Source organism: Mus caroli, chromosome 13 (genome assembly GCF_900094665.2).
Source record: "Mus caroli chromosome 13, CAROLI_EIJ_v1.1, whole genome shotgun sequence".
Classification (NCBI taxonomy): Eukaryota; Metazoa; Chordata; class Mammalia; order Rodentia; family Muridae; genus Mus; species Mus caroli.
Window position 1 is genome coordinate 50,836,517 of NC_034582.1, and position 17,451 is coordinate 50,853,967.

The following is a 17,451-nucleotide window of genomic DNA, read 5'->3' on the forward strand; positions in this document are numbered from 1 at the left end:
TCCAGGCTCCATCAAGACACTCTCCTCACTTCATGGTCCCCGAGCCCACCCCAATGCCCACTGCAAATTCTACAGACGCTCTGCCCTTAGGTGTTATATATGTTAAGCACCCTTCCCTCCTCTCCTGACCCTTGTTCATGCTACACTTGTTTAGATCGACTTGTTTACTTATATTAACTTATTAATCTGTTTGTAGCTAGAGGAGAACAAATACAGTTGACTGTCTTCTTCTACCAGATGAATCCCAGGATCGAACGCAGGTCTTCATATTTGGTCAGGCTTGCCCACTGGCGCCTTTACCAGCTGAGCCTACTTGCCAGCTACAGGATCCTCGAGGATGCTGAAAGGGTTCTTTATCCAGGTTCTTTCCATCCTCCATGCCGTCAAGCCTTCACAGGTGCACATTCTCACTAGCCCTCAGGTCTCATCTGGACACAACGGTCTTCACTTGGTGCTTAATCATCCACTAGTCCGAGCTATCATTGGTAAATATGTCACCCTTCCAGGAGTTTCACATTTCACAAAATAAACCCTTCTCTGTAAACCACAACACCTTCCATGGTCTAGCTGACACCCTTGCTTTTGGCTCACCTCAGAACACTGGATTCTGGAAACATTTATGCTTTGGTCCTCGCCAAACTTAACTTTGGGCGCAGTGCCTCTTCTGGATTTACTCAAATGTCATAGCCAGAGACCACTCTGGTCCCTTTAATGACATGTGGCTGGGGGTGGGGGTGGGCATGCGAGGCGCACTCTACCACAAAGCGTCCTCTCTAGTTCTTTGTTTTAGTAGCATTCATTCTAAAACCACCCATTAATGTGCTCACTTACAGGATCGCTACCACCTTTCTTCCCGCCTAGCACGTAAGCACTGAGTTTGGTTTTCTTGCTTTTACCACTATATCCGGCACCTGGCTGGGTGCCTGGGAAAAAAAGCAGTGGCAGTTATTTTTTTTTTTTCAGAAATGAATGAATATGGATCAAAAACATGTAGTTGAATCCGGTTGTTCCTTAATTCCCGAGTTTGGGCAAGCCTCCGTTTCCTGCTGTGCGAAAAGGGGTGGTGATGAGGAAGTGGGGGATTGAACTACACTGTGTTGATGAGATGCAAAATTCGGACCTGTCCCCCCACCCCCAGTCTCCGTGTGCAGCCAGCCACTCAACATCCAGCGCCTCAGGTCCCCACCTGTACAATGGGTGTGAACTCATCCTCAACGACTTAGGGTGGCTGCGCTGCCTTATAAGGCAGCAGAGGCCGAAGGCACCGGACGGGTGGGAGGGGAGAAATCACAACATCCGGCTGCGGGGGCGGGGTGCGGGGTGCGGGGTACGGGGTGCGGCTGGGCTGGAGGCAAGCGCTGCTGGGAAGGCGATAGCCTCCTTCGGTCCTCTGCTAGCTTTGGAAGCGCGCCCTTCCGAAGCAGCTGACCTAAGGGACGACGGCAGGACACACATTCTAACCAAGCTACCTGATAGCCGGCAGGAGACACAGCGTGTCCCCAACAAAACCCTAGAAATCCCATCGGCGCACCAGAAGCCCAGCCACGCCCCCATCCTTTCACCCAATCAGATCGCAAAACTGGATGGTCGACGCGTCTTTAATCCAATCATATGTTGGGTATCCTGGGTTTGGTTCCCGAGAGGCCCCACCTCCGACTTCTCGGCAGAGGCTCGGCCCTAATTGGCAGCTCGGCATCCTACGAAGGCCTAGACATTCGAACCTAGGGGCCGAATCCCGTCCGCAGTCCAACCAGAAATCGGCGACGCGACGGGGCCCGCCCCCTCTCTGCAGGGAGCGAGTTCCCGGCTCCGTGGGCGGGGCAAGAGAAAGAGGCTGACCAATAGTAGTCCGGCGCGGGGAGCGTCCGCTCGCCCATTGACTGAGCCAAGTAAACAGAGGGCGGGGCGGGGCGGGCGCCGGTGGACCGGGAGGGGCGCAGAGTACGCGGCGGGCGGCGGCGGCCCGGGAGGCCGGTGAGGCCCGGAGGCCGCGGTGCGGTCAGTCGAGCCGAGCCGAGCCGAGCCGAGCCGAGCCGCGCCGATCGCCATCGGCTCCGGCTCTCGTGGGCGGTCCCGGCCGGCGGCGCGGCCTGGCGGGCCGGGCGGCGCTGCAGCCCATGGAGCTCGAGAACATCGTAGCGAACACGGTGCTACTCAAGGCCCGGGAAGGTGAGGCCAGGCAGGCGGGCGGCCAGGCCTGGGCGCGGGGATCGCAGGCGCGCGACCTCCGAGCTCCATGAGGCGCCCGGGCCCCAGCTATCCTCGTGCCCTCGAGTCTGCACCCGCACTCTTAAGCGCAGACATGAGCCCTTCCGGCCCTCCGCTTCTGCCCCCGGAACCCGGGGCCCAGGAGGGGCGGGGGTCGCGCCATGGGCCTCAAGCCGGGTTTGGGGGTGATGAAGAAGAAAGGGAAGGAAGGGAAAAGGTGGAACGTGAGTCCCAGAGGAATGCGTGTGAGGCCTCTTCTATGTGAGAGGCAGGAAGGTGCCCCACGTGCCCCAGGCCCAGATGCCCTGAAAGGCACAAAGTTGGTAATCGGTAAGGATTAGAGAATGAATGAGCCGAGCCTTTGCATAGACAACCCAACCGACAGGGGGAAACTTCTGGACACACACATTACATGCAGAACCACCACTCACCTGGAGCTTCTGGGCACTAAAAACGGGTGCATGGGTAACGATTTTGGCATTTAGCAAGCCTGTGACCTGCTAGGGCAGATGCACCGGGGAAATAAATGAGAGACGAGCATACCGGGCTATAAACGACTGTAGGGCTAAAAGCCAGTCTGGTCGACTTAGTGTGTGCGCGCACATGGATATGGTGCGGAGTTGCTCTTCCTTGGTTTCACTCCAGATGTTATTTGGCTCTATGGGTCCTAGATGACTAGAGCCAGACAAACGACATAGAGTGTCATAATCATTAGATACCTGTAGTGCCCTACTCTGTCCAGGGTGCTGGTGGGCAAACACCAACAAGATTTTTCTTTTTGGAACTCCAGGGAGGGACACGGTGACAGCTTTCCACTTTCTGCTGGGTTTCCATGATGAACGAACCTTCAGCTTCACTGTTCTATATCAGTTTACAGGTGTGAAACTGAAGCTCAGATCAGAGACTAACCCAGTGAGATTGTAATTGACCTAGGGTCAGGCAGATACCCAGTAGAGTCTATAGGTAGCTCAGACAAGTCCCCAGTGTGCTGCAGTCCCTGGTGTCCTCTGCCTACTTGGTGCATGTCACACCCAGAGAGGTGTTACCTGGAAATGGGATGGGCAGGTTGGATCCCTAGTGCCCAAGGGAGGCAATCTTATCTCCTGTCCCTTATCAAGCTCAGGGGCTGGGCCTTCCTCTCAGCCTCTGGGGGCATCTGCTGATTCTGTTCTGCCTCGTCATGCAGCCAGCCAGGGAGGAGGGATAAGGAGAGCCAAGGCCAGGCTTCACTTCCTAGGGCTAGCCAATTCGGGGCTCAGCTCTGCTGAGGGCATTGCCTTGTTGGGCGAGATCCTGTGGGCACCTTTGCATAGGTGAGCCGGCATTACTGGATCTTGGCCCAGGATATCATGGCCAAAATGAGGACTAGTGCCTCCTCTAGAGGTCCTGTGTCCTGGACTTACTGTGACAGCACTGTACACACCTGCATGGCCTTTGACCTGCTTCCTGTCCCTCAACATTATTGTTTCCTTATTTTACATGTAAATTTTAAGGAAAGCCTCATTGCCCTGAAATCTTCTAATACCCGTGGACTGCTTGTATGAGAATCATTGCACAAAACAGCTAGCAGCTTGAGGCCAGCTTTCCAAGTGACCAGAGACCCTCACAGCAGTTGGGAAACCTGTGGTATATGCATACAGTTGGCTTTATTTTGTAGATTCTGTTTTTGAGATGGTCTCACTATGTGTATAGTTTTGGCTTACTTAGATCTTGCTATGTAGATCAGGCTGGCCTTGAACTCAGAGATCTGCCTTTGCTTCCCAAGTGCTGGGATAGAGCTCAGTTGGCTTTTAATAAATGCTAGTCATGTAAGGAACTTGGATTTGAGAGCTGGGCTTGAATTCTCTTCTACTGTTACCCTCAGCCTCAGAATTCACTGCCCAGAGCTTAACTTGTACGTCATCTGGCACTAGGTGGGATGACCTTTGGGGTGTGCTCCCTCACTTGGATTTCTTCCTTCCCCCAGTGCCAGAGGCCTACAGGAGGAGGGCAGAGTAGGGTGGAGAGGAGACCCACAGATCAGCAGCTGGTTCTAGGACAGGATATTTGCATGTGACTTTTTGCTCTTGTCTTGATACAGCTGGGAGGATGGGGAGGAGGAAGTGGGGGGGGGTGAGGCAAGAAAATGTAGGGCTGGGTGGGGAACCTGGGTTGGAGGGAGAGTGGGAGGGAGCTCCCTCTGGGGAGGCTTGCCCATGGTTAAGGAGTTGGAGGTTTCTTGCTCACTTGCAGTGAGGCAATGGCTGTGGGGCACATAGGGTACAGGCTGTAGCAGGGCCACCAGAGAGGGTTTCTCAAGGGGACACTAGCACTTCCTCTTTCCTCATGGAGCCCAATTAGGGACCCAGCTGTGACCTCTTCCCAGAAGGCAGCTCCTCCCCCTCCATCACTTGCACTGGATCAGATAGAGGCAGTGCTGGGGAAATTGAGGCCTGGCTACAGAACTTGGTTGCCCTAGGCTGTCAGTAAATTGGACATAGGTCTTACCTCTCTATATAGCCCTACTGGGGGCCGGACACAGACTTTCCCACTCACCCTACAGTGCAGTGATGGCTGGAAGTATACCCTGGAGATTCAGGCCCAGGCTCCTCCCGTCATTCTGATGTCCCCATGTGTTGTCCCAAAGACACTTGTGGGTCCCATTCTGATGTGCTCTGTTTGTCTGCAATGTTGGGTTTTTGTTCACTGGTTCTTTGAGACTGTGCCTAATTTTCAAATTTCTAGTCTAGTTTGCCTGTCTCTCACTACTTCTGCAGGTGGGGGTGGGAACTCCTGAAGCACACATTTAGCCTACCTGTCAGACTCTGGAGGCATCCCAGCTGGCTCAGCCAAATAAAATAAGGCAGGCATCAGTGGGGTTGGCGGGGGAAGATGGGGCATCCTCCTGCCACCTCCTTGCTGAGGGCAGGGGATAGTTCTGGTGTGGTGATTGGTGTTACGGGGATGAGGGGTTGTTCAGATTGCCTCTGGCATCTCACATGTGTCCCATATGACACAGGATCTCTGGCTGGCTTGCCTTGGCATCTTATGTGATACCCTCTACTGTGGTACCTTTGTCTACTTTCTTGATTGATGTAGCCTAGAACTGACTTGTAGACCAGGCTGGCCTCAAACTCAGAGATCCACCTGCTTTTTGGATGGCGAGTGCTACCATGCCCGGCTTCTTGTCTTTTTTTTTTTGTTTTTGTTTTTGTTTTTTTTTTTTTTTTTTTTTTGTTTTTTCGAGACAGGGTTTCTCTGTGTAGCCCTGGCTGTCCTGGNACTCACTTTGTAGACCAGGCTGGCCTCGAACTCAGANATCCGCCTGCCTCTGCCTCCCGAGTGCTGGGATTAAAGGCGTGCGCCACCACGCCCGGCTCCGGCTTCTTGTCTTGTCTACTTCTTTTTGTTTTTCTTTTTTTTTTTTTTTCCAAAACATAATTCCTCTGTGTAGCCCTGGCTGTCCTGGAAGTTGCTCTGCCGACCAGGCTGGCCTTGAACTCAGATTTTCCTGTGTCTGCCTCCCAAGTGCTGGGATTAAAGGTGTGCCCCCCACCCCCCTGCCCAGCTCCTACTCTCCTAACCTGTAGACTTCCCACTGTGTTAGGAGTGAATGAGGCGGAACTTCTTGCTGAGATGTCTTCATGGTCATTTTGGTTCTCATTCAGGGAACTCTTACCATGGGTTCCAACAAGGGCCATGTGTGTCCTGGAACTTGTTAAGGGCATCCTGGAATGTTTGGAAGAAGCCTCAAGGTTCCTCCCACAGCAGGCTTGGCCTTACTTAACAGGGCCCTGAAGGCCTCTCTGTACAACATGTTAAGGGGAAGGTTCCGAGGCAGGTGGCTCAGGACTCAATGGGACCCAGCTCCTGATTGCTCTTGCAGGTGGTGGCGGGAATCGCAAAGGCAAGAGCAAGAAATGGCGCCAGATGCTGCAGTTCCCCCATATCAGCCAGTGTGAGGAGCTTCGACTCAGCCTTGGTGAGGCATGGCTCCCAGAGCAGATTGGGGGGAGGGGAGCTAGGGTGGTAGCCATGAGGAGCCATCCCCAGGCATTGCCTTGGCCATGGGGGCCTGTGTAGGAGGGATGTCCAGGAAGACCGAGACGCCATAGTCCAGTTCCAGTTCCTGGGCCTGAAATGGCAGAGGGCAGAGAACGAAGACTGGTGTCAGCAGAGTGGGCATGGGCGAAGGCAGAGGGCCAGGATGGAGGGTGGTGAGAGAAACTTAGGAGGGAAGTCAGGTTTGGAACAGCAGTCCTGTGCTCATGAGCTTGCATCTGAGGGTACCCGTCAAAGCTAGGGCAGTATGGTGGTTACCTCTAGAAGGGCTCATCCCAGTTCCAGCATCGTGGATGAGGGTCTGAACTGTATCTCAGGTGACCCCGTCCTCTGCTGATGGCTTGCATGCGCTTGGGAGGCCCAGCTGAGAGCAGCGGAAGCCACAGCTTCCTCTCGCACTTTCGCCAGGCAGGCAACAGGTGTAGACTTGGGCTGGGCTGGGCGGCAACCACACAGACCACACCCAACTCCAGAACTGTGACAAGCAAGTCCAGGAAACAACAGGGAAAGGAGACCTGGTGTCTAGAGCCCAGACTCCTGGCTGTGTGGCACTGAGTTGAATTAATCAACCTCTCTGGGCCCCATAGCCCCCAGGTTACATTGGACTTGTAGTGGCACCCACCTGAAGATTGCAGGGAGGGTTCTGAAGAGATAATGACTGCCACTTTTTGGGGCTAGAAATTATTGGATTCCAGATGTGGGGATGTAGAACAGGGTGCCCTGCCAGTGAGTCCTAGGTCTGTGACCTCGCAGTTCCCCTCTTGGCCTGCAGAGCGCGACTACCACAGCCTATGTGAGCGCCAGCCCATTGGGCGCCTGTTATTTCGTGAGTTCTGTGCTACGAGGCCTGAGCTGACCCGCTGTACTGCCTTTCTGGATGGGGTGGTGAGTATCCCACCCAGGGCCCAGCCCAGCACTGAGGGCAGGCAGAGGTCCTGGCCATTTTCCTTCCCCCCCCCACCCCCACTCCGTCCCCACATCTGTCAGGTTCTTTGCCTCTCACCCTGCAGGCTGAATATGAGGTGACCCCTGACGAGAAGCGGAAAGCATGTGGGCGCCGACTAATGCAGAACTTTCTGAGCCACACGGTGAGTGAGCGATGACAGGGAGATGACAGCAGCGGGCAGGGCCCAGTGACAACAGCACAGGAGTGACCACAGCCTGGGCACTGAGTGCCCGGGAGCTGTTCCAGGCAGCCCCAAGGGCATGGAGCCCAAGGGTTGGGCTGAGCTTGGGTCAGGCAGCCTGCCAGGGGCTGGCTCACCCTGCCTTAAGGGTCAGCAGAAAGGGAGTTGAGCAAACTGGCAGCTAGTGTGCACTCGCTACCCACAGCCGCCCTCGGCACCCACAGACATCTGCCTCGGGAGTAGGCAATTGTCCAAGGGAGCCCTCCTGCATTAGCTGTCTGTGGCATGTCCCTAGGGTCCCGACCTCATCCCTGAAGTTCCACGGCAGCTGGTGAGTAACTGTGCCCAGCGGCTAGAGCAGGGACCCTGCAAAGACCTCTTCCAGGAGCTGACCCGGTAAGGCTCCATACCTCCTGGTCTGGAATTGTGCCAGGGAAGGGGGCTTCTGTGGGCTCTGAAGTCTGTGATAAGCTCAGCTCCTCTTCCTGTCCGCGTTGTTGGAGTTTAGCAGTTGCCTCCCATCCCCGCTTCAGTGTGGAGTACCTGCACCCTCCTGCTCAGGGCCTCAGTGAGAAGCTTGTCCAAGGAAAAGGATGGTGCTTTGTGTCTGACCGGCATGTAGTGGGAGGCCTTCAGACTCAGAATTGGCCTTGTTAGAGGCTCGCCTACAGACTGATCCTCTCTCAACAGGCTGACCCACGAGTACCTGAGCACGGCCCCTTTTGCCGACTACCTCGACAGCATCTACTTCAACCGTTTTCTGCAGTGGAAGTGGCTGGAAAGGTGAACGCCTCCCAAGCTGGCCTGTGGTAGGCCAGATTGTGGGCTCTCATGGCAAGCCCTGCCTGTGTAAATGTTTGTTTCTTTACTCTCGCCTATAGGCAGCCAGTGACCAAAAACACCTTCAGGCAGTACCGAGTCCTGGGCAAAGGTGGCTTTGGGGAGGTAAGTGGCCACCCAGGTCTTTGCAGAGTATAATAGATTGGGTACTGTAGGCCCGGGCCCTCCCACCTTCAGCAAGAGCATGTCTGGTCCCCATCCATCCCTGTCTGCCTGGTTACAGGTATGTGCCTGCCAGGTGCGGGCAACAGGCAAGATGTACGCATGCAAGAAACTGGAAAAGAAGCGGATAAAGAAGCGAAAGGGGGAGGCCATGGCTCTCAACGAGAAGCAGATCTTGGAGAAAGTGAACAGTAGGTTTGTAGTAAGTACACAAGGAGCCCTCTCCCTTCCCCTGGGCCACACCGCCTGCTACATTCCCCACCCACCAGGCTAAAGTCCCTCCCTATTGCCAAAGGGACTGCCCTCTGCCCCATCCCTTCCTGCCCTGGACAGTACCCAAGAAGGGTGGGGTAGGAGTGCTATTCCAGGCTCAGGAAGCCTGCTGGGTCCTAAGGAGTGGCACACAGAAGATTGTTTGGGTGGCTGCCATTAGCATTTAGGAGAGTGAGCATGCATGCAAGCAGGTTCCTGGCTGAGGGTGTGGGTCTCCCGAGCACAGGTGAGCTTAGCCTACGCCTATGAGACCAAGGATGCACTGTGCCTGGTGCTGACATTGATGAATGGAGGCGACCTAAAGTTCCACATCTACCACATGGGCCAGGCTGGCTTTCCTGAAGCACGTGCTGTCTTCTATGCTGCTGAGATCTGCTGTGGCCTGGAAGACCTGCACCGGGAACGCATTGTGTACAGGTAGGGCGGAGCTCGGATGGCTGGCTGTTCCAGGCCTTGGGCCTTCCTGGACATCGACAGCAGTTAGGTTTGAGAGTGGCAGCTCTGGCTGCCTGTCAGGCAGGGCAGTGGAAGTATTGTGTGCTGGAGGTTTCTCTAACCACAAGCCAACACCGGCTCTACACAAACTCCCCGTGTTTGATAGATTTGAGTGCTTCAGACCTAGGTTTGGGGAGCCAGCCTCCTGGCCAATGTGTGAATTCTGATTTTTGTCATGCCTCTCTGTGTGACCTTAAGCTAGTCCGCTCCCTGCTTCCAAAACAAGTTCTGTTTCTGGGAGACTCTACTTCCTGCCTTGCAGGCGGGCTCAGTAGTAGCGAGCCCTACTTATGATTATGGATGGAGCTTTTATTAGAGCCTCCCAGTGGCCCCCTGAGGGGATGGAAGGGTAGCCTCATGTGACGGAGAAGGTAGAGTTGGCCACCGGGGGAAGGGAGCACAGGTGAACAAGTCCAAGGATGACTTCCAGGGATCCCCTCTCCCCAGGTGGCTCCCCCCACTGGGTTGGAGTCCTCACTTCTTACTACTCTAAAAAGTTCCTGAGGTCCTGGTTGCTGCCCGGGGAGAGCAGGGCTTGTTCACCTTGCTCCATGCCTGAACCCAGAAGGCACTTGAACTGCCAGAGGCTGGCTCTGTCTGGCTTCCTGGAAAACAGGCATCTGACCCTGTGTTTCTCTCCCCATAGGGACCTAAAGCCAGAGAATATCCTTCTGGATGACCATGGTGGGTGAGAAGGCCCAACTGGGAGATGGGGTGAGGTTGGAGGCTTAGCCTATCAGTGAACCCACCTGCTTCCATACCCCTACCCAGGCCACATTCGGATCTCGGACCTGGGACTGGCCGTGCATGTGCCTGAGGGCCAGACCATCAAAGGCCGTGTGGGCACTGTGGGCTACATGGGTAAGTCCCTTTGACCTAATATGCCAGTCTCCTCAGCCCCCTTGCTGTCCCAGGCCTGGCCTACTTACTCACTGTTGTACTAGGGGAGGGAGGGTGTTAACTTCAGAGAGTAGGTAGATGCCTATACCAACACTGCTACCCGTGTGTGTGTGTATGTTGGGAAACCAAGACTTAGCCAGATCCCACCATTGTGAACCCTGCTATTCATTTGCCGGATGCTTATTGAACACCTAGGACTGGGTGGGCCTGTGAGGGTGAAGGGAAACAGAAACAGCATACACATCCATGCCCCATGCTTGGATAGCATGCCATTCACAGGGGACACAGGCAGTGGAGACCTAGCTTGTGGACAGTGTGACACAGTACAGTCTAGGCTCTCCAGAGTCCATCTTGGGCCAGGCATTCCACTTCTTGCCTTCTTTCTCCTACTGTAAAACCTCATCAGAGCTGTCTCCTGGAGGGCTTTGAGGTGAAAGGGGATGCTGAATGGAGAACTGTGCATGGGGCCTGCCAGGGCTGGTGGGAGGTAGCAGCCAGTGGGCGTTTTCAATCGTTGTGAAAGCCAGAAGTTACAAATCAGTAGCTAAGTGGTCCTGATCTGGCATACATTAAATTTGAAGTTGAATTGTTTTTAGAATAATTTGAATTGATTGCCAGCATTTAAGGCAAACAACTTAATGTTAAAAAAAAAAAAAAAAAAAAAAAAAGGTGTCTGGGGTCTTGGTTGGGTGTGTATGATGTAACTCATAGAGCACGTGCCTGATAGTTGTGTGGCCCTGGGTTCCACACACTCCAGCACTAGGAATCCCACCCACACCCCCAGGAAAACAAGCAATCAGACACGAAGTTCTTGGTGTGACCCTCCCCTCAGGGCCACACCAGCCACCATTGATGAGATGTGGCTTCTCATACTGGCTCAGTCCACAGCAGGCCAGTGGCATACCTGCCTATCCAGAGGATGTTTGATCAAATCTGGTTTTTGTTTCTGGGGCCGAGTGCTCCCTGCTCCTCACTACCTGCCCAGCCCTGACTCCTGGTCCCTGTCCAGCTCCAGAGGTGGTGAGCAATGAGCGCTACACGTTCAGTCCTGACTGGTGGGCGCTAGGCTGCCTCCTGTATGAGATGATCGCAGGTCAGTCACCCTTCCAGCAGAGGAAGAAGAAGATCAAGCGCGAAGAGGTGGAGCGGCTGGTCAAGGAAGTGGCCGAGGAGTACACAGACCGTTTTTCCTCACAGGCGCGCTCACTCTGTTCTCAGGTACAAGCCAGAGTCTTAGCTGGGGGTAGCTGGGGTACCTCACCCACTCAGGTACCCTCACCACCACTGCCCTTCTATAGCTTCTCAGCAAGGACCCTGCTGAGCGCCTGGGGTGTCGCGGAGGTGGCGCCCGTGAGGTAAAGGAGCACCCCCTTTTCAAGAAACTGAATTTCAAGCGGCTGGGAGCTGGCATGCTAGAGCCGCCTTTTAAGCCTGATGTAAGTCCTGCCCTCCCTTGCTATTGGCCAGCCGAACCAGGGGGTGGGGTGGGGCAGAGCTGGGGTGGGTGACTGGGAGCAAGGGCCAGGTCACTTTCAGTGCAGATGTTGGAAAAACCCCATCTAATGGCTTGGGCTGCCCCTCACCCCCAGAGAGAGAGTGTGTGTGTGTGTGTGTGTGCGCGCGCGTAGGCTTGTGAAAATGGAATGCCCAACATACTGTGGGTTTTAGTGTACCAGGTTAGAATGCCGGGCAGACATGGAGATGCTCTGAGAGCATTGCAAGAACTCACGTCCTCTCTGTACTGTGATTGGTTAGCCTTCGATGGCAGGCATCTTTTCCCAGGGAGTGGCAATGGTGGCCTAGTGGCTCAGGCTCATGTCTTCTTAGATAGCCATCTACCCAGTGGACACAGAGCAAGGTTTGTTCACGAATTTGAAATTAAATGCTCTGTTTGCTGAAGGGCCCCACTGGACACCCAGATCACCCCTTCCTGGCCCAATGGGAATAACCCATTTCCAAAAGAAACTGAGACGGTGGTGCCATCAGGGGCTGTTGGGCTAACTGCTGCTCTGCAGGCAGACAATTACCCCCTTCAAAGTTTTACTTTAAAATATTTATCTTATTTTTAATTTTGTGTTTGTGTGTCTGTCTCTGTGTGGGTATGTATATGTCTGTGCATGTGTGTATGTCTAGGAATGTGAATATGTCTATGTATGTGTGTGCCTGTGGAGTATGTGTATGTCTGTATGTGTGTGTCTGTGCGTGGGGACGTGGATGGGAATGGAGTCACCGGTGGTTGTGAGCGTCTGCGTGACATTAGTTTGAGGAATCAACTCAGATCCCCCACAACAGCAGTGCATACTTCTAACTGCTGAGCCGTCTTTCTAGTCCTAGGATCTCCCTCTTGAGAGAGTGCAGACAATTGTACTCTAGATATTAGAGCCTAGAAGCAGAAACCCTGCTCAGACTCACCACAAGTCTGTTGGTTCATTTGGCCCCAAGTCTCTCTGGGCTATCACTGGGGCTTTGTGCTGGGTTGCTAAGACTGTCCCTTGGTTCTTCAACTTGTCTGCACAGAACCTGAATTCAGGTTTCTCTGTAATGTCAGAGGAAGAGTTCTGGTTGGCCAGGATGGGATCATGTCCTTGCCTCCCTCCCTTAAGTATGTGGACACGGGGGTCCTGTGATTTGACAGTTTTCCACTTGGGAAAGTCTTGAGGTGATGGGGGCACCAGGTTGATGGCTGTCAGCCACATATGTTTATGCGTTTGACAAATACCTGAATATCTGTATGAGTCAGGTCTTGGAGATAATGAGGTTCATAGAGCCAGGCCTATTCTCATGCTATAGTGGAGAGAAATAATGAAAATAAACTAACATGCAAAGAGTGTTTTCAGATAGTCCCAAGTCTGACAGGAAAAAGAACAGGCAAAGAAGGCGGTGATGTGGGTGTGGTCATCTCTGAGAGAGTGATGCTTACGCAGAACTGAAGGAGAGAGTCTTGCAAGACTAGAGGCCACAGGCATTAGAGGCGGAAGGGACAGGCGGGCACTGAGGGCCAGTGGCAGGGTCAGCCTAGGGACATGGAACCACCACCATGAGGCCATAGTGTCTGGAGCAAGTCAGTGCAGAGCAGCAACAGTGAATGTCACGATGTTCTAAGGATGACAGGAGACCTTCAGGTTGCAGCTCTAATGTGTGGTATGGACATGGGTCATAGAGAATGAGTGAGCTGGGGAGAAGCCAGCGAGGGGGGCTCTGAGTGATGGCTCCCACGCTGCGGGTGAGCACTGTCAAAGAGTTGGCACTTGAACAGGACAGGTCTGACTTCACCCTGCTGCTCCAGGCTGGAGCTACTGCACAGGTTGACTTCTCTCGGCACATCGTCTAAGTAATCGCACTGCCCGTGGGTCATCTGTTCAAAGTCAGAAATAAAGACAGTGTCTTGGAACTTAGAAGTAGCAAATGAGAAAACAAATTTAACAATGCTTTTATGGTTTTAATTAAAAAAAAAATTACATGTCTACCTATGTCTCTGTGTGTGAGTGTGTGCATGTGAATTTAGGGGCCCCTGGAAGAACAGTGCAAGTTTTTAACCTCTAGACCAGCACTTGACAATATTGGGGGGAGGAGGGCCGGGTTTCTCTGTGTAGCCCTGGCTGCTCTGGAACTCACTCTGTAGACCAGCCTGGCCTTGACTGGTAGATCCACCTGCCTCTGCCTCCTGAGTGCTGGGACCAAAGGTGTGCATTACCATGCCCAGCCGACATACATTTTTTAAAAAGATTTATTTTATGTATATGAGTACACTGTCACTGTCTTCAGACACACTGGAAGAGTGCATCGGATCCCATTACAGATGGTTGTGAGCCACCATGTGGTTGCTGGGAATTGAACTCCGGATCTCCAGAAGAGCAGTCAGTGCTCTTAACCACTGAGCCATCTCTCCAGCCCAACAACACATTTTGAACAACTCTGTTGAGATGAAACTCACAGTCAATCCATATAAAGTATGCATGTCAACTGAAAGAGTCATGTGACTGTCACCACAAAAGTTCAGAATGTTTTTGCCAGCCCTTTCAGAACATAAACAAGACCTTATGTCCATTAGGGTTCCAGATCCTTCCCTGCTACCCCAAGAAACCATGGCTGTCTGTCTCCAACTAGTTTACATGCTTCAGTTGTGTGGTCAGATGTGGGCATGCTGAACACAGTCCTCTGTGACTGGCTTCATTTGCTAAGCATGGCTTTTTTGTTTGTTTGTTTGTTTGTTTGTTTATTAAGACAGATTTTCTCTTTATAGTTCTGGCCATCCTGGAACTCACTCTGTAGACCAGGCTGGCCTTGCACTCAGAAATTCTCCTGCCTCTGCCTTGCTAAGCATGCTTTTAAAGTTCATCTATGTCGGAGCATTCTTCTTAAAAGCTGGTTAATATTGTTACATGGATATAAAATAAAACTTATTCATTCTTGGTTGACATGAGGGTATTTATCTTTTTGAGGGGTGGGTCTATCAGGAATAATCCTGCCGGCTTTTTTGAGATGAGGTGCCATTGCATTGTCTTGTGCAATTTTGAACTGGCACACTCGGGCATTCTTCCTGACCTCAGTATATACATTGACGGAACATTTTGAAGTCAAAAATACTGTATCTTGTAGGGAGCTTTAGACCTTTTCAGGTTAGGTACACCATTTTACATGATGGTGATGATCAAGTATGTATCAGTAGGCAGGCTGGTAGCTGTGTGTGGTGTGTCTGTGAGTGTGTGTGTGTGTGTGTGTGTGTGTGTGTGTGTGTGTGTGGATTGAACCCAGGGCCTGACGCATACTGAGCCACTGTTGTATCACTGAACTACGCCTCTGACTTCATGATGGTAATGTGTTAATTGACGTCCTTTGTGGTAAGATTTTGAAAGCAGCACAGATTGAAAATAAGAAAGCTTCAAATGCAGAAGCCAACTCCCAGCAGGAACTGGGAGGGTGGTTGGTAAGACCAATCCAGTACCGGACACCCCAGAGTTGAGACACACACACACACACACACACAGTCCATATGGAGGGAGCCAGGACTCCCCTTCCCACCCCAACCCCAACACATACCCAGGCAGTCCTGTGCAAGTACAAGGTCAGCCTCAAACCAGGTCTGCACACAGCCTGTCCAGGCCCCGCACAGAAAGGGTCACGATCCTTGTCTATGGAGGTGAAAAGCGCCTCAGAGACAGTGGAGTGCTGAGCTCAGGAGTGTGTGGGGCACCATGCTGATCTCTCCAAATCTGGACTCTGCCAAGGGTGGCAGACTCAAGCCCTCCTGACTCCTGCCTCTTCCACCTTAGCCCCAGGCTATTTATTGCAAGGATGTCCTGGACATTGAACAGTTCTCAACAGTTAAAGGTGTGGATCTGGAGCCCACAGACCAAGACTTCTACCAGAAGTTTGCCACGGGCAGTGTGTCCATCCCCTGGCAGAATGAGGTAGGGATTATCCTGTGACTGGGATGAGGTCCAGGTAGGGCACCCCCGGGGCCAACTCTCACTGCTTCCTGTTCCTGGGTAGATGGTGGAGACCGAGTGCTTCCAGGAACTCAATGTCTTTGGGCTGGATGGGTCTGTTCCCCCAGACCTGGACTGGAAGGGCCAGCCCACTGCACCCCCCAAGAAGGGATTGCTACAGAGACTCTTCAGTCGCCAAGTAAGTCCTAGCAGTGTCTGCCCTGGGTCCCACCTGCTCCACTGGGAGAGTGGGTGGGAGGCAGAGCTGGTGCACGCCTGCCCCGGGAGTGGGCATCTTCCTATGCCCAAGGTGCCTCATTCCTGCCTGAAACCCCCGGCCCCCACGCCTGGCTGGTCTCATGGCCTCTTTTCTCTTTCCAGAGGTGAGCAGTGTGGGATCCCCATGGGTTGGCCTTGCTGCCTGACTGTGGGGAGCCCCAGGCAGCCCATCCGAGGCAGAGGCGAGATGTAGGAGAAAGAAGTCTGGTGTCCACCTTACCCGCTCCTTCCCTGCCGCTTGCCTCCCTGCACCCTGACCCCTTCAAGCTGCTAACCTTGCTTAGCAACTGTCTCCTTGTGCTTGAGTCTGTCCAGGGGGATGGACAGAGGCCTTGCTCTGACAGATCTTGGGAGCTTCCTAGTCTTACTTCAGTCTGTCGCCAGAAAGCCGTACCCTGACACCACCCGTGTTTGGCCGAGCTGCTGCTCTAAGCCTCTTGTGGGAAGCCCACAACCCTCTCTGGGCAGAACACTGGCCTTGGTCGGCCTTAGTGGTGACTAACAGCAACGCTGTGCCTCTCTCTCTCCCTTCATGTCTTCCCTGTTCCTCCAGGATTGCTGTGGGAACTGCAGCGACAGTGAGGAAGAGCTCCCCACCCGCCTCTAGCCCCCAGGCCGAGGCCCCCACCGGCGGTTGGCGGTAGCAGCTACTCTCAGTGACGTTTACAGTTTTGCACAGTGGTGTTCCCCATTGTCCACACAAGTCGTGGGTTGTGGAACACAGCCGGAACTGTCCCCAGTGTCCTCCATTCCTCAGCCACTGGCCCAGCTGAGTTTGACAAGGCCTGGGCCATCTTGGGACAAAGGTGCGTCCCTTCAGCTCTCTGTGGAGCTCGGGGCTTTATGTATTTATGTATTTGTATGAATGTATATAGCTACCAGAGCGTTCTTAATTCCATCCTGGACCTGGACACCCCAGGGCAATTAGCCCTGGCCAGGAAAGCCAGGAGCTGGCAAGAGGAGCCAGTGCCAAACTCCAGGCTTCTAGGGCCCAGTGGAGATGAGCAAGCAGAGAGTGGGCCAGGTCAGACCTCTGCCCACAGCACTGCACTGGCCACCTCCAACCTCCAAGTGAGACTTGTGCCTGCCTGTTGTGGACTGAGGCCACCACCTTCTGGTTGCCTAATGCTTTCCCTCTTTCTCAGCATTTGTCAGGGTTGGAGCTGGGGCCTTTGTATCCTCTAGGCCTGGGTCATAGTATAACCCCAGACTTAGCTGACTGGGACCCATCAAACCACTGCCCGAGATGGGTCGCTTTCTGCCTTCCAGCTCCCAGAGCACACAGTAGTCCTTATTCTGGGTCATATCCTGAAGACACCTTTTTCAGAAATGCCCCAGTGCAGGCCATAGGGGGGTTAGACTTAGCCCTCCAACATTCCAGAATCCCTCATAAAAGTAGACCATGCCCAGCAATAATCCACCCTTCCCTGTGTGTGCCTGGTGGGGGTGGGGGTGAGTGTATATCATTGTGTGAAGAGAGTAGGGTAAGGCTGTGCCTAAGCCCCCAGACCCTAGCCCTGGCCTTTCCCAGACTGTGATGGCTGTCCTGATGCTAGTTAGGACAGCATGGGACCATAAGGCCCTGGCTTTTCCATATTTAAAGCCAATGTAAGCTGCCATGTGTCTCTATGTGACCAATGTGAGCTGCCATGTGTCTGTGCGAATACAGTCTGAGCACACGGCTGGCCAGCCACCAC

The 17,451-nt window shown here is 53.5% G+C and overlaps 1 protein-coding gene across 1 annotated transcript; it reads left to right on the forward strand.

The window, feature by feature from the left end:
• Positions 1-1,944: 1,944 nt before the first annotated feature.
• Positions 1,945-17,451, forward strand: Grk6 (G protein-coupled receptor kinase 6). The gene is made up of 16 exons (XM_021180129.1): positions 1,945-2,169; positions 6,074-6,169; positions 7,022-7,134; positions 7,260-7,337; positions 7,672-7,772; positions 8,067-8,159; positions 8,258-8,321; positions 8,440-8,580; positions 8,878-9,068; positions 9,793-9,830; positions 9,918-10,007; positions 11,056-11,264; positions 11,345-11,482; positions 15,320-15,457; positions 15,540-15,674; positions 16,308-17,451. Exons 1-16 carry the CDS (start codon positions 2,118-2,120, stop codon positions 16,359-16,361), a joined length of 1,731 nt encoding a protein of 576 aa, XP_021035788.1. The 5' UTR covers positions 1,945-2,117; the 3' UTR covers positions 16,362-17,451.

What these genes read in the sequence shown, in the direction of transcription:
- Grk6 (XM_021180129.1), top strand. Translation starts at nt 2,118, where the DNA reads ATGGAGCTCGAGAACATCGTAGCGAACACGGTGCTACTCAAGGCCCGG. An exon ending in CTGCCTTTCTGGATGGGGTG is followed by an intron (nt 7,135 to 7,259) that starts GTGAGTATCCCA and finishes CTCACCCTGCAG; the next exon opens with GCTGAATATGAGGTGACCCC. An exon ending in CTCTTCCAGGAGCTGACCCG is followed by an intron (nt 7,773 to 8,066) that starts GTAAGGCTCCAT and finishes CTCTCTCAACAG; the next exon opens with GCTGACCCACGAGTACCTGA.